We start from the raw sequence: 16,700 nt of genomic DNA, 5'->3' as shown, positions 1-16,700 counted from the left end.
GACTTCAATATTCATCTGTACATCACATTAAACTATGAAAAAGCTTATGATAACTGTGTGTAAAGGCTTGAACTTTCATGTACATATCCATGTCATTTCACAATGCCATCATTAATAACACATTCATCATTGTTTCAAAGGACCATGTCACCACTTTAGTTGAGGGGCCGCAAACATGATGAAGTCATGAGAAGCTAACGATTAGTTAATGATGACTACTGTATTACAATGTCAACTGAATTCATGTGCTATGTGCTGAGCCTGTGACCAGTTTTGGGGTCTGACCATTTACCTGCAGGCTACTATGAAGAAGACATGAACATGCTTAACTCAGAGATCATGATTAATAAAAAACTTTAGTTAATCACATTAGTTTATATAACTTACTGGTCTAGCCTGTGCATAAAGTAACATTGATTTTCCAATATTCCTTTAATAATTCACAAGTTCACACTTACATTACACAACTAGAGTAAAGCAAGTTAATTGTCTGAATGTGCTCCTACCGATAAATAAAATAAAACATAAGTATTATTATTATTTTTATTTATTTGTTTATTTTATTGGATCTTATAGCTTGAAAGTCTATGTAATCAGCTAGTCTTCCTGGGGTCCATTCTAAAATGTTACATTGCAGCTACAACAACATTACATCTTAGTAGGTTAAATATACACAAATTACATAAATACATTCAAACATACATAAATTCTGGTTTTGAAAGTAGTCTTACATGCATGAATTAGACCAATTTTTAAACATAGAAAACATCATGATCATGAGTAATAAACCATAATGTATGATGATTTACTCACCTTAGTTAATGTTTTAATTGAGGTGTTGTTCATCCATGAAGTCATGAATGTAAGACGTTGAATTCCTGTTAGTTCCTGATGATTCATGAGATATTAATGCATGTAGTAATGCATAAGTCATGCATTAATTAATGCATGAATTCATGATAATTCATGTACCCTTACCTAGGGCTGGGCGATATGGCCAAAATTTCATATCCCGATATAGCTCATTTGATATCCCGATAACGATATACATAACGATATAGCAATTTTTCTGTTAATTCAGTTTATGAATAGTCTATACAAAATTGCAATGTGGAAATTAGGGATGGCTCGATACCACAATTTTGGCTTCGGTACGGTACCACAATCTAATACCGAAGTACTGATATTAAATCGATACCACAAGGTCTGATATTAGCGCGGGTATATTGCACGCGAATGAGAACAATTATGCAAGTTTTGAGTTTATAAAGTGGGAAATTACCACAAATGTTTATTAGTAAATTAATCAGCGAAGCTTATCACATCAAATCAGTCATTTGAAAACTTTCTTGTGAGAAATAATTTCAGCAAAAATCTCTCAAAATTAGCTAATTGCTTCTGGTTTCAAAAGACATCGCACTACACTAAAGCAATCTGCATAATCCGATTCAACATTTCACGCTCGTCTCGGGATGGATAACGGAAATCATTTGAACACGCAAGAGATTTTATAGCATTTCGTAATAACAGTTACAGGAGACATGAGCTTATAACAACGACACACACACACACACACACGCCTGTCACTTAGTCACGCTCGCACATTACACATTAAGTTTCCTTAAACAGTCAAATACACAGAATTATGTACAAATGTCCGTCTTTATTGAGTATTCACATAAACACAGTCGGCGGTGTCTAACGCGAATGTAAACAGTGCAATAGTACGCGTGCAAATATAATGAGATCTAAATGTCATTGGTTGAAACGAACGCTGGAGATTGTGATATTTGATCTTATGTTAGGCTGTGTGTGTGCGTTGATCAGTGTTAAAAAAACAAAAATGTCTAAATGAGATGGTTTGAATGATCCACTGACCTGTCGATCTCTTAAGAAGTCCTAAAGTCAGGATAGTGATAGATGCTTCTTGGCTAGGTTTGATGGTTCTTCATCAGTTTTATAAGCAAAGTCATTACAAATGTCACTTCTACTCCTCTCTTTATTAATTCGTTTTGGGCATCTTGAGTGAGATTCAACTGCTTTATCCATTTTGTCCGTCTATGTTGTTGTCACATTAGCCGGTTGTTTCGGGTCAGTTGGGGTAGCGCGCTGCCATCTAGCGGTGAACTTCGGAAAAGCAGCATATACCGAAATGTGCCAAATCATGATATCGTACCGTTTTAAATAAAATATATACCGGTATTTTTTCAGTACCGGTATATCGCGCATCCCTAGTGGAAATGCAGTTTGAAATGATATAAAAAAACAAATAAAGGTAGTATGGACTATATTTTTATTTTATTTAGAACCTTTTATTCAAGCAAGACCGTTGGTAAAGTTAACACCTGCCTAGGGATGTTAACCGATGACCGTTTGACCGATGGTTGACCGTATCAACGTTAACCGATCAAAGTTGTCAGTAAAAAAAAAAGTGATCTCTAAATTAGGCTATTATACAGTGGACTAAACGCTACTACAATTAGCCATCTCATTCCAAAATATTTTTGTGTGAAGTGAACATATCCCTCACACTCATTTTTTCATAACTCGCCTGTGTGTAGGCTACTTAATAAACCAATAAAAACATTTGGCACGCGCTCACAAGGTTTGCAAAAAGTAAACAGGCTAAACACTCGAGGTTAGAGCCAGGGCAGACGACAGTATGAAGCGTGCATTTCGCTTAAGATGGACTTACATTTGGAAATATTTTAATATCTACATTTCAGTGGTAACACATAATCGTTGATGTTGATCGTCTTTCTTTATTGTTAGCACTACCTCGAACTAAAGCGGGTCTCTTCGGAGCTGTCATTTTCTTAAATGAGCCGCGGCAATGTTTCAAATGAGCTCATAACGCTAGACAAATGCCTTTATTTTCAACGCGATCACCTTGTACCCAAACCATTTCGAAACTAAGGAGCCATTGTCCTCAGATTACAAACAAGCTCCACGGCAGCGCGTTTGCGGGACTCGTGTTTCGCGCTGTGGGGGATTTAAAAAAGTGAAGTGAGTGGAAGGGAGGCGAGTGTGTGCGTGTGTGTGTGAGAGAGAGACAGAGAGACACAGAGAGAGAGGGAGCGCGGCTCGCGGCTGTTATTTCAAATAGAGTAGCATATTTTTTTAACTAATCGGTTAACCGGTTTCAACCGGCTTATGAGGCTCGGTGGTCGGTCAAGAAAATGTTTAGTTTTCGCCATCCCTACACCTGCCATTAAAATATTTCAATATATGGCTATGGTGTGCCACGCGTAAAAGCCCGTTGCAGCGTCTGTGTCAGAAGTTTGTTTTGCGCGCTTATGCACCACTCTGGCATAATTATTACCCTGGTCTGACTCTGAACCGTGTCTACTACCGTCTTCCTCCATGTTTGTTTATGTATTGCAGCGTGCATGCCGTGGCGTGAGGTGCATCTTGACATAAAATTCTGCTGTAAACGCCTTATCGTGGCGTAAGCGATAGAGCCTAAAATAAAACGATAGACATTTTCTATCGTCCAGACGATATATTTCGTCATATCGCCCAGCCCTACCCTTACCGCAAAGTGTTACCAAAATGCCTTTATCTAACTATTATTTTTTTCAGCCCTCACCTGAGCAATATCTTTCAACAGATGATGCTTTGTAAGAAGGTCTTTGCGGCTCTCTTGTAGTCAGTTATGGCATTTCACATATGCATAATTTCCAACCTTTTTGTGGACAAACTATTACAGCATTTCAATAAATTTTGCTTTATAAATATCTGTCAAAAAAGCTTGAGGTCTTTAAAGGTCTTTGAGGTTGACTTTAAATTCCAGGTACAAGCCAAAAGATGCAAGGTTTTTTTTTTAAAATGCTTTTCAGGTTTTAATTCTTTTCTTAAGTCTAAGTAGTTGCTAGGGTGTTCTTGGTGGTTGTCTTCTTGGCTCTTTAACCACTGCAATTGACAAAGGACCATTAAAGCGCGATTAATGTAGTGTGTATTTTCTGTTTGATACGTGACCTAGCTCGTAGCTGGAGAAATTGAGAAAAGCCACAGATGTAAAGGATACAGCAGCAAACATTAATAGGGAAGGGTTGACATAAACATTACTATTCTGAAACAAAAGTGCAGTTATAGTCTACATAAGCTACCATATTTTCTGTTTAACTTTTATTAGACTCCAGTTTGAAAGAAAAGAGCGTTTTTACACTGAGCACAATTTCTGCAGTCCAAGCGCGATGCGCAAATACACTACAAGCTCAGTCTCGCTTATATCCGAGGTAAATCATTAAGGCCATTACCACATACAGTACATTTGTTTTATTGAACTAAATACATTACAATCGGCTAAAATGAAATTTTTTTTGGCCCATGTATGGGCTGGTGGGAACATGCTGACGTTGACCGTTCCGAGCGATTCTCAATATATATTCATGACAGACTGCTCATTCAATCCAATCACTGCGCTGTAGTATGCATAAAATAATTTAGTTATTATGCATGAGAGTCAGGGTTGTCTTCCATCAGTAATGTAGAGACATGGTGGGGAGGTTTTGTAAGCATCATGCAAAAAAATCAAGAAAGTGAGGAGTTGTGCTGATATGAAGTAAGGGCGCTAAGCGAGCTGTAACCGGGATGCCATCTGTGGAAGCCATTGATACAAAGGCTCAGTAAAGTAAAACGAACTTGAGGAATCGAACGGTGAACCTGCAAGCGTTGACATTAATTTATGTCAGGAGTGCAAAATAACCGATCTGTAGGCTAATGAACAATATTTATAATGTAATATCGACAAGAATCAAAAGCCACGTCTTCTCCAGTTTATTTGTGGTCACAGACATGCACTAAACCACGTGTGTTACAGTGAAACAGTGTGCATATTTGGACAAATATAGATTTATTCTAGCTGCCGAGTGACAGTTGCTCTGCGCTTCAGATGCGCTTATACCCCGATCTAGGATTACAGTGAGGCTTCCCTGCCGAGTACATCTGCGTGCCCCTTTATTTAGTGAAATGCACAACATGTAGTTATTATTTTGTGTGTACATAAATAAAAGTAGACACTTTAAGCTTTGTAAAGACATTGTTCATGTCTGTGAGGCCAAAAATGATGGAGTATTTTAAGCCGTTTTACACTGTCATAAGGAAAAATCCTAGCCTGACAAGCCAGACCCATATCAAGATGTTTGGTCAGGAAACTCACTATTGACAGGGCTCACTCCAAGGGGCGGGATAAACGGTTGTCTTTCAAACTCCCTCTGCATGCAATTGGATAATGCTACAACCAACCAGAGCAACGAAGGTGAAGCAGAGCTAGTTGACAGATTAAACTTTCGCTGTATGCGTATGTATGACTTTAGTGCCGTTCTTTGTTCTTTTCTCACAGAAAAGCTTAACTCCAAGTCTTCCAGAGTCGCGGTCAAAGCTGATTTGATGATGTGATTAGCCCGACCAGAGTTTGACTTTTACAGCTCAGAAGTGTATTGAGAGTTGCTAGACGATACTCGCGGCAGATTAGATTTGCTGCCGCTAGGGTGCGTCTAGATTTCTAGGCTAGAAAAATCCAGCAAAACTAGTGGGCGCGTTCTTTGGGTCCAGGGGGTTAACTAGGTCAGCCGGAACCGGGAACACTTCCCATAACAGCTGATGTACTCATTACATCATAAGAATGGCATCTGCATTAATGTTAGTTTTTCTGTTTATCCCAAGGTTCACTACAATCAGCCGGATTCGGGCTGTATGGCGGACCTGCGCATAGATATGACCAACGAATCCCTTAAGTGTCTGCAGAGAGCGTGTCAATTAAACTCCCCCCTGTGGATGCCACAGACGCAACATCCTCAATAAATTAGGCTCCAGCATGACGACTCCAGAATAATCTTACGAATCTCTATTTACCTAATGTGACTTAAGACCTGCAATGTTGCCAGAATTATAATCATATACTGTTCGTCGGCCAGAGAAGAACTGCCACCCCGACTGAGCCTGGTTTCTCCCAAGGTTTTCCCCTCCATTCTGGACCTAGAGGTGTTTTGGTTCCTTGCCTCCGTAGCCTTTGGCTTTTGGCTTGCTCAGTTGGGGACACCTAAATTTCAAATATATTACCGATCTGCCCGCATTGACACTATATGATCATTGAATTTAGCTGGATAACTTCACTGTTTCTGTTGCATTATCTTCCTGCTAACACTGTGAAGCTGCTTTGAAACAATTGGACTTGTAAAAAAGCGCTATATAAATTAAGGTGATTTGATTTGGATTTAAGGGTGGGTAAATCTTGCTACAAAAACTTGGTTCTCTCATGTTTACCTGCATATGCTGCATATATTACCTTCTCTGTCAGGTACTTCACCTGATTTTACATTTTAGATGTAAAAGGACACACAACTAATAAAAGAAAAACCCAAAAGTTCGGCTAAGCTTGGAAAATAGTTATTTTCCCATATCCTGTGAGTAAACATCTCTTTTAAATTGTCCCTAAAACAAAACATCTGAATGCATTTTAAAGTTTAAACTATAAACCTCAAACTTTTTTTAGTTCCAGAACTTTCTTGGCACACCGCTAAAAATTGTCACACTTTAGGCTTCCAGAGAACAGTTAGACCTTTGCCTTCATTAAAAAGTGTTTCCACTGTTGGGTGCCATGGATGTATTTTTTTTGTGTGGTGCTTTTTAAGTGTTTCAGGGAGGTTTAGATTACTATAAAACATTTCTTATTTAGTAGATCTCAGTTTAAATGCATCAAAGTACTTTCATATTTAATTATATTTCTAATATTGAATTGATCTCAAAAGAAGATTGATATCTTTTCTAAAGCCAAAATAAAATAATACCCTTGGTGTGATTTTTTTAATTACAACTATCTTAGAACACATCTTTGAAATCTTTGCTTCCCCAGCATCACTAATATCAAGCATTTGATATGAAAGTGATGTTTTGCTTTGCAAGCACCACTAAGAAGTTTAAAAAGAAAATCAGTACGTTGGCTCTCTCAAGACTGTGCATTTTACCTTTGATTGCATCTTGATCCACATTCACTTGGCTGGCAGGTATGCAAGGCGATTCATCTGGGCTTAGCACAGCAGGATAGAGTGAGAGCTCAGGAAAAGAATCAACGTCAGACCCAGTCTGAGTCCTACAAAACAAGTAAAATCAACATCAATCCATCTACCAACCCACTCTCAAGCAATTAAATTCTTCCAGCACCCTTCTCCCCCCAGTCTAGTGACCCTTTCAGTCTTCTGAAAGCATCAGAACACTTTGCTGGAGCTGGTCTCCAAACAGCTAGATGAATTACCTCTACATTAAAGGGGTGATGAATTGAGAAATCAACTTTCCCTTGAGCCTTTGATATATAAAAGGCCATGGTAACGTACACATATCCTGTAAGTTTCAGAGCTGAAAAATTCCTTGTTAGTAAATGAAAAGCTTTTATAGACATCATGCCCAGAAAACGTTTGTGTTCGCACCTTGACGTCATCGACTGACAAAACACCGCCTTTACAGAAAAATAAGCACATGTAATTCAGTAGCCCCGCTCACCGACTCATCAGATCATGCTAGACAGCAGCAATTAACATCCTGAAGAAGATGGCAAGATATTGTGGAAGAACACAGCCGCCTAAGCTTCCTTTGGATCCTAATATTAGGAATGTGTGATGCTACTTAATTTATTTTTAATTAAGTTCCAGCTCACGTGGGGAAGACATTGTACGCGTGTTCGCAAACGCTTCATTTAACTGCAGAATCGTTTGTAAACAAGTCTTAGGTCGCGCTTTTATATATATATCAAAAACTCAAGCGAAAGTTAATTTCTCAATTCATCACCCCTTTAATTAGTCTTCTGATTAATGACTAGAGGCACAGCGATGGTTTCCTCACGCTGTCAGGAGACTGGGTAGTGATTTAAACATCTCAATAAAAGCTCATTTGTCCTTCAATTACTAGATAGAAATTCATAGATTCGGAAGAAAAACATTTATGTGATATGATATGATAAACTTCACTCACATGTCAAATTCATTTTCCCTGAGAATTTCCTTAAACCTCTTCATGAAGATTTTTTCACTCTCTGCAAACTCTACAAAGCCTCGATCTGAAACAGTAACCATGGAAAAAGAGTTGGGCAGCATGGTGAAATAATATAAATGGTGCTGCAAAAAATATGCTCAACATATTTCTCGGTAACACTACGGTAGGGGTACATGAATTATCTCGAATTCATGCATGACTTATGCATTACCACATGTATTAATATATCATGCATCATTAGCAACTAGATCTTTCATTCATGACTTCATGGATAAACAACACCTTAATTAAACATTATCTAAGGTGAGTACATCATCATTAATTATGGTTTATTACGCATGATCATGATGTTTTCTATGTTTAAAAATTAGTCTAATTCATGTATGTAAGACTACTTTTGAAACAAGAATTTATGTATGTATGTATGAGTGTATGTAATTTGTGTTTACCTACTATGATATAATGTTGTTGTTGCTGCAATGTAACACTTTAGAATGGACCCCAGGAAGACTAGCTAATAGCATAGACTTTCAGCTGATGGGATCCATTCAAATAAACAAAAAAATAAAAATAAAACTACTTTAAATTATGTTTTATTTTATTTATTGGGAGGAGAAAATTAAGACAATTAACCTAATTAAGTGGCTTTACTCTATTTGTTTAATGCAAGTGTGAACTTGTGAATTATTAAAGGAATATACAAAAATCCACATTACGTTATGCAGGCTAGACCAATATATAAATTAATGTGAGAACTAAAGTTTTTCATTAATCATGATCTCCGAGTTAAGCATGCATGTCTTCTTTACAGTAGCATGCAGGTAAATGGTCAGACCCCAAAACTGGCCACAGGCTCAGCACATAGCACATGAATTCTGTTGACATTATAATACAGTACTCAGTCATCATTAACTAAGCATTAGCTTCTCATGACTTCATCATGTTTGTTGCCCCTCAACTAAAGTGGTGATATTGTCCTTTGAAACAATGATGAATGTGTTATTAATGATGGCATTGTGAAATGACATGAATATGTACATGAAAGTTCTAGCCATTACACACAGTTATCTTAAACTTTTTTTCATAGTTTAACGTGAGGTACAGATGAATATTAAAGTCGACAAATTCAAGTTCACGTAAACTCTTCCCTTCCTATGCTGCCGCATCGTTTTCAAACTGTGTCGCGTTATGACAGTCAACACAATGATGATTCAATGTGCCTATTATTATACTTGAAATGGTTTACAGAAAAGGCTTAAACTATTGCATAGATAAGCTATAAGGCCTACAGTACGCATCAATATCTCTCCCCTTAGTGCTTTGGATGTTGTGAAGCAGCGGCACAGTGCCTTTGCGCGCTATGACTCCATGTTGCTTTAAGCACATCATTCTGCGCACGGGATGTGCATTAGCGCATACGTGCTTTGTGCTGCTCTGTATTGAAGTCTTTCATATTATAATTATTTTGCGCAATAAAAGATTGTTATCATTTCTTTTCAGTCCTGTCTATCATGTTGCTATTTTTGTCTTTAGTCTAAATACCTAAAAATTCTTAAAGCAATATGCCTTTACTAGATATTTTTTCTTGTTTTGTTGAAAATAAAATCAAAATTAAGTAAGTTTTTGCTTAAAACAAACTAAATTATTTGCCAGCGAAGTAAGAAAAATAATCTTGTTTCTGATTGAAATCTTGTTTCTTGTTTTTGTCCCAAACAGAAAGAAGAATATTTTTTTCACCACATTGCAGATAATTTAGCTTGTTTTAAGCAAAAATTCACTTGATTTATATTTGGACTGAAAACTAGAAACAAATACCAAATAAGAAGAGCATTTTTTTGGAGTGTAGTCAAATCTTGATAATTTAAAATATAATAGGACTTTGTAGGTTCCCTTTGTTGATTCTAAATAAATAAACTACAATTTTGTTTTTAAATAAAGCATTTATATACAGGACTGAAAAAGAAAATATAATCTTTTATTGCACAAAAGTATTAAAATATGAAAGACTAATACATAGCAGCAAAAAACATGCAAGCGTTAATGCGCTTCATTCTGTGCACGGGATGTGCTTGAAGCAACATGGAGTCATAGCGCGCACCTGTGCAGAGGCAGCGCTGCCGCTTTACAACATTAAAAGTACAAAGGGAAGAGATATCGATGTGTACTGTAGGCCTAATATAGCATATCTCTGCAACAGTTTGTTAAGCCTTTTCTGTAAACTATTTTAAGTATAATAATAGGAATATTAAATCATCATCGTGTTGACTGTCATAACGCGACACAGTTTGGAAAATCGACAGCCGAGGGAGGGAAAGAGGTAATGTGAACTTGAATTTATCGACTCTAATATTTATCTGTACCACACATTACACTATGAAAAAGCTTACGGTAACTGTGTGGTAAAAGCTTAAACTTTCATGTACATATTCATGTCTGTAATAAGGTTCATAGATGGAAAGAAAGGAGGTGGGAACGGGCGAACATTTAACAAACTTTAATCAAATAAACAAACATAAACTGAAAGTAAAGGCGGCAGCCCCTCACGGACGTGCACACACATAATAAAACATAAACAAAACTCAATGTAAAGTCCAGGCCTGGTCATCTCTCGCCCTTCTCCGGTGTCGCTCGTCCTTACATGCCTTTGAACTCCCTCATGAGAGGACTCAAGCTCATTTGCACTCATGCCCCGGTCTCGCTCGCTCCTCCCATGTCTCTCGCTCTTCCACCTCACCACATACACCCATCGCCCCTCGCAGGCCAGGGGGTACACCCGAGACGGCGCCTATTCCCCTCGGGGGGCCCAATCTCCACGTCTGGGGTATGGACAGATGAGACGATAGAAATGGGAGATGGAGACAGAGAGCGAGAGAACCGGAGAGTGGGGAGAGGAAAGAAAAAAAAATTCTGGTCCGGTTCCCGGACACACTGCTGCTCAGTCCTCAACCCAGCGAGAGGCTTTTCCTCGTGGTGCCATGTGATGGTACTGGACGCTTGGTGGACGGCTCGATCCTCCCTGCCCCCTAGCAGTGGCTCCTATGGTTGAGGGCAGACGGCAGAGAGTCCCGCACTCCCTGCTCCTCCCCTTCATGGCGGATGGCAGCAGGCTCAGGCCCACGGCGAACGCCGGCGACTTCTCCGCTCCCTTCTGGACGGCAGCCACCCCACCTCAACCCAGGGGCATGGCAGTGAGCTCTCGGTCCAACTGGTCTTTAATCACTCCAGCACCATCACCTCGGGCAGCCACTTGCGGTCTTTCTCCATCCGCACTGCCCGAACACCTCAGCAGCGAGGGCTCTCCGACATGTCCCTCCTTGCTCCCGGGGTTTGTAGATGGGAAGGAAGTAGGTGGAAACCAGCTAACATTTAAGAAACTTTAATCAAATAAACAAACACAAATTGAAAGTAAAGGCGGCAGCCCCTCACGGATGATTGCCGTGCACACACATAATAAAACATAAAAAAAAACTCAAAATAAAGTCCAGGCCTGGTCCTCTCTCACTCTTCTCTGGTGTCGCTCGTCCTTAGATTCCTCCGAACTCCCTCATGAGAGGACTCAAGCTCATTTGCACTCAAGTCCTGGTAGTGTTGTCACGATACCAAAATTATGACTTCGATACGATACCAGACTAAAATACCCCTATACCGATACTAAATCGATACCAGGGTAAAAAACAAACAAAAAACAGATGATATGATTAATATGACAACAGAACTTATTACCTATTCATTGTTTTATTTTTAGTAATTTAATATTTTTAAAAATGCAATCTTATAATTATAATATAGATTTTTAATTGTATCTGTTTTTAAAAATAAGCAAAAAATGCAAATTACAAACAATATGACAAAAATAGTGCTTTATTTTTCAGCTACATTAGATCTATTTAACAGTAGCAAGTGTAACAACAACGACTTATGAGTTTAATGTCTCGGGGAATAATTAACTCAAAAGGGATTTAATATTCAATATTCATGAATTTATGAATATAATTTGCCAGTTGTTCATTACGTATTAAAATTTTCCGATAGGGAAAATTGTTTAATTAAATACAAGTAACCCTTTATGGAATTGCTTGAAATTATCCTACTAAGTTTGTCCTGCAAATTAGTTATAGACTTTTCAAATCAATTCTCAATAAAGGGATTACTGCTTTACGAGCGCATAAGAAACATTAACTTTACTGATCAGGATAAGTTCAATATTTCAAATGGTCATACAGTTTACTTTACTAACATAGTAGCATAAGCAGTTAGGTAACGTTTAGATCGCAAGTTTCATTGACTTTGTGTATGTGGCAGAATAACAGATTCAACTCATTAAATGTCCTTTGGAGGTTTAATAAACACAGACTAAAAATAACACTACAATTCACACAGAAAGTACATACTAAATAGGCATCAAGATAGTAGAAATATAGATATTAACGAAAGAATACATAAAAGAGAATAATGAATAGACTGAAGTTAGAGAGAGATAAAAGAGAGAGAGAGACAAAGAGAGAGAGAGAGAGAGAGAGAGAGACAAAGAGAGTGGGGGAGGGTAAGGAACGGCTTTCCTTCAGTTCCTCAAATACGACCTTCACGGAGTTAATTTATCCCAACGGGAAAATAACACACCCTCTTTACAGCAGTAAGAATAAGAATACTTGCATTCTTTTTGGTTTCGTTTTGGCTTCTCGCTTGTGTGCGTATGTTCCTGCGTGTTCGGTGGTTTTCTCCGAGGTCGGGAGGGAGCGGCTGGTTGCTTTTAGGGATGCTCCGTGTGGTTGAAGATCGGATTGTAGAAGAGAAGATTTTTGGAAGAGATGAGGCCTGCTTGGAGGGCCTGCATTGGTGGCATGGCTTAAGTGGCAGGCAAAAAAATAATTTGAGGCAAAAGCTCTGTGTCTTAAACTCTTTGTGTATAAGACTTCATGTGGCCGAATTCTTTTGGGTCGTAAAACTTCTTATCAGCTGGTTTCCAGGGTAAGGAGAATCTTTCTCTGTTGTGTTGGGGGAAGGTCTGTTCCAAAGCACAACGCATTCAAAACATATTTGTTGAATGTAACTGGCGATTGTGTGTTTGATTCGCCTGAGTCGCTACATAATCCCCCCTTTCGCTAGTTGTTGTCCCTCCTATGGACAACAACGAGCGATATCAAAGATTCAGGAAGATCAGACACACCATAGCCATGTTAGGCTCCAGTTGTTTGTGTCTCCTGGAGTGATGGTCGTTCCACGGCAGATAAGGCAGACAGTAGCCCAGTTCAGGTCTCTGTGCTTGTGCAGCAGGTGTCGAGGCAGCAGGTGCCCTGACGGTGCGTCACCTGTCATCCAGAAGTCCGTTTGTGTGGTGCAGGTGTGCTGTGGGCTTTCTGCAGCCCTGGGTGGAACCATGTTCCTCGCAATGGCCAGTCAGTCCTTTAGGTCTCCTGCCTAGGAAGATGGACTGTGCATCTTGACACTTTTATGTCCTATGCTGACTAGGAACTTTTCCAGAGGGTGCCTCGCATTGTGGCCAGGCTGGGTGCCTTCTGGTGATCCACTTTGGTTTCTCTGTTTCAAAGTTCAAAGTCATTGGGGTTTTGAGAATCCCTTCAGAGGCGGCCTTGTGTTCGTTTAAGGCCTTCTTTCTCAAATCATATGCATGACAGAGTGTGGGGCTTGGCAGTATTGCCTACAAGGTGACTAACTGGTGTTGGAGGAGAAGGTTCTTGAAGCTGGTGTAAGGTTAGGCAGAGGGCTTGGGCTCCTCCCCCCTTTGCGTTTGTGTGCAGGGCTGGAGGAGCTTGCGCTGCTGATGTGAAGTTCAGGAGAGTACGTCTTTTTTTTGAGGATTCATTTGCAGTTGGTGATCAGCAGTCCAGGTTGCTCTCTCAGTACGATGCCTGAGGCTGGACCCGGTGTGATGATGTCTGGTGGTGGCTGGCCTCTGATTGTCTGGAGGCACAGGAGCATGATCACGGCCGCGTTTCTTAGGCATTTCCAGATCTGTTGCATGGCCTCGGTAGTGAAGTGGATGCCTCTGTCTGAGTTGATTCTCAGTGGCAATCTTGACAGGAAAAAGATGTGATTCATCAGGTGGTATGCCGTGGTCTGGGCGGTGTCGTTGGGTGCTGGTTGACACTCCACCCACTTGGTAAACTGGCACACCACTGTGAGAAAGTACTTTTTGCCTTTTGTGGACAATAGCTGAAATGTGCAAAGTAGCGAACTTGAACTTGGCTTTGGGGCTGAGGCTGTGTTGTCACAGTGTGCTGCAGGGGGTCCCGTGGCCTTTGTGACCTGGCAGTCTGGCTCTGTGGGAGTTCCCGTGACCTTTGTGACTTGACAGTCTTGCTCAGACGATGTGTGTGTCTGAAGGGGCAGAGGGTCACGCACTTGAGCCCAGACTTTCAGCTGTTTGAAGTCCAGTACGGGTTCGAAGCGGTCCAGCAGGTGTTTTCCGATGAGAAACGGATAAGTGTTCATAGGGGAGATATAGACGGGGTGTATCAGCCTCATAGGTCCAATTGTCAGGTGGATGGAAGCTACGTGCTTGAGCTGGATGTCGTTTTGGCTATACGACTGCACATTTAGCTTACAAGTGTGAAGGCTATGGGTGCGATTTTGCCTCTGTGCTTCAAATCTGAGTCTTTCAAACAGTTGGGCGGATATAAGCGCGAGGTCGGAGCCAGTGTCAACTAGGGCTTCGAGCTTAAATGCCCTTTCCATAGTGATAGTCAGATAGAGTTTTCGAGCCATCCCCTTCTCGATTAGGTTTCCCAGGAGTCTTGGTGTGGGGACCTGTGTGTTGCTTGATAAGCCGTCTGGATATGTGTCAAGTGTCTCATTATGCGTGCAAACAATCAAAACAGCGCTTTTTGGTACGCTGGGCTGCGCCATGATACTGTCTTGATTAGAGGCTGTTGCTGTCAGCTGTCGTGTGGGTGTGCTGCTGACGTGTGGGGGTGCAACAGTTAGTACACTAGTCCGTGGTTGGGGAACAGTGTTCAGGGTGGATGATTCAGTTGCAGGAAGGGCGGGAAGGTTGATTTCAGGTATCATGTCTAGTCGTGCTGTACCTGGTCCGTCCTTCTTGTCTTCCTTGTGAGGTTTCTGTCGGAGGAGCTCTTTCAGGATCTTTATGAGCTCTGTAACTTCAGAAGCAGCTACACTTTCTTTGCCAGACGTGGGTTCAGGTCTGGGCCTACCATTGTCTCGTCGAGAGTGGCCTCTTCGCTGGCTTTCTGGGCGAGGCGGGTCCCAGGATCCTTCAGAGCGATCGCTCTGGTACCGTGGACGGTCGCCATTATGACCACGCTGCCCTCTGCTGGCTTGGAGTGGTTTGGACTCTCTGTTGACGGGTCGGTAACTGTGGTTCTGTTTGGCGCCCTCTAGGGTTAGCTTTGGGCGGTGCTCAGAGACAGGGCAGATGGTGGGCTGTTTTACAGTCTTTTCAGAAATGGTTTTCTGTTTGACGTAAGCTTTGTGAGCCAAGTCTCTTAACTGTTGCGTGTCCATGCTGCGCGGACACGCCAGCACCCCCAGGTGGTAACTGATGGTAGGGTGCAGGTTTCGGAGGAAAAGAGTTTTGAAGTTGATGTCCTCCTCCATGCCTGGGTCGTTACGTGTCCCGAAGTAGGCACGTCGCAGTCTGTTATAAAAGTTCTGTGAGGTCTCAAGTCGAGCTTGCTTAAGGTCCATGGCAGTGATGAACCCCTGGTCTGACTCGGGGTCGGAGTACTCACGAATTAGAGCTTGTCGTAGATGCCAGTAGTCCGCTTTGATGGCCTCTGGTTGTCGATCCAGAAAGCTGCATACGTCACAATTAGACGTGGCCCTGAGCAGGTACAGTCTGTCCCAGTTGTTCGCGTGAGCGACAGTTTGCAAGTAAAAGTCTATGTCTTTTAAGTATGCGTGGACGTCGTGTCCTCCTGCCGGGTCTGGGCTGAAGGTAGGAATATTTCTGGCCAGCTTGTCAAGGTTCTTTGAAGCTTCGTGGCTGTTGACCTTGACTTCCTGGAAGGGCGTCCTTTCCTTTGCTGCTGACGGGGATTCGTGGAGACTGGCAGGTGCTCTTTTAAACAGGGGGCTGTCATTCCCCTTCGTAGCTCTTGCTTCATGGCTAAAATGTGCGGAGTAACTGGTCAGGGGAAACTCTGTGTTGTGTGTTTCCCCCTTCCGGTAACGTTGCACTATATATGATTGTCTCAGTTCTCTTTGCACCATGTCAAGTTCATCTTTGAGCTCGTGTCTTTGCTGGATGAGCTCGTCGATCTCGGCTTGTGCCGACTGCAAATGTTTTGCATAGACTTTAGCTTTAATGTCTCTGTCTTTAAGTTCATCATGGGCTCTTTCCAGGAGGGATTCGCCACGCCGAAGCTTTTCGTCGAGGTGTTTCCTGGCGTCTTTCTCTGACTGTACTCGTCGGTCGGTGTCACGACGGAGCTCTTTCAGGGTCTTTTGAAGTCTTTCTATTTCATTTCTTTGTTCTTTGTCTGTTTCGTCGTCTTTCTCTGTGTCTAGAAGCTGATCTAGACGAAGCTGGGTGAGGGCTTGGTCTCTCCGGGCCTCCTTGGCTTGAAGCTTTAGCGTTGCTGCTTCCTGTTCCAGGTTGTCGTAGCTCCCTTCGCTTAGACGTGCCTGTGCGATGAGGACGTGGGCGAGGCTTCCGAGGATCTTGGCCACTTCCTTGTTGGAGTAGCTGTGCGTGGGGTCGTGTGTCATCAGCTGGTCTAGCTCGGTGT

The 16,700-nt window shown here is 41.3% G+C and overlaps 1 protein-coding gene across 2 annotated transcripts in view; it reads right to left on the bottom strand.

Annotated features, from left to right (window-relative positions):
• rev3l (REV3 like, DNA directed polymerase zeta catalytic subunit) overlaps positions 1 to 16,700 on the bottom strand; it is a 204,124-nt gene that overhangs the window by 100,464 nt on the left and 86,960 nt on the right. For both annotated transcript variants that reach the window (XM_067417392.1, XM_067417393.1), the window contains exons 8-9: positions 7,969 to 8,053; positions 6,969 to 7,093 (exon numbers count right to left, since the gene is read on the bottom strand). In XM_067417392.1, the coding sequence (XP_067273493.1) occupies positions 6,969 to 7,093; positions 7,969 to 8,053 (210 nt within the window). The remainder of the gene's footprint in view (positions 1 to 6,968; positions 7,094 to 7,968; positions 8,054 to 16,700) is intronic.

Source organism: Pseudorasbora parva, chromosome 15, assembly GCF_024679245.1.
Source record: "Pseudorasbora parva isolate DD20220531a chromosome 15, ASM2467924v1, whole genome shotgun sequence".
In the NCBI taxonomy this organism is placed as follows: domain Eukaryota; kingdom Metazoa; phylum Chordata; class Actinopteri; order Cypriniformes; family Gobionidae; genus Pseudorasbora; species Pseudorasbora parva.
The sequence above is the reverse complement of the archived record's forward strand: the minus strand, read 5'-3'. Positions and strand labels throughout refer to the sequence as shown.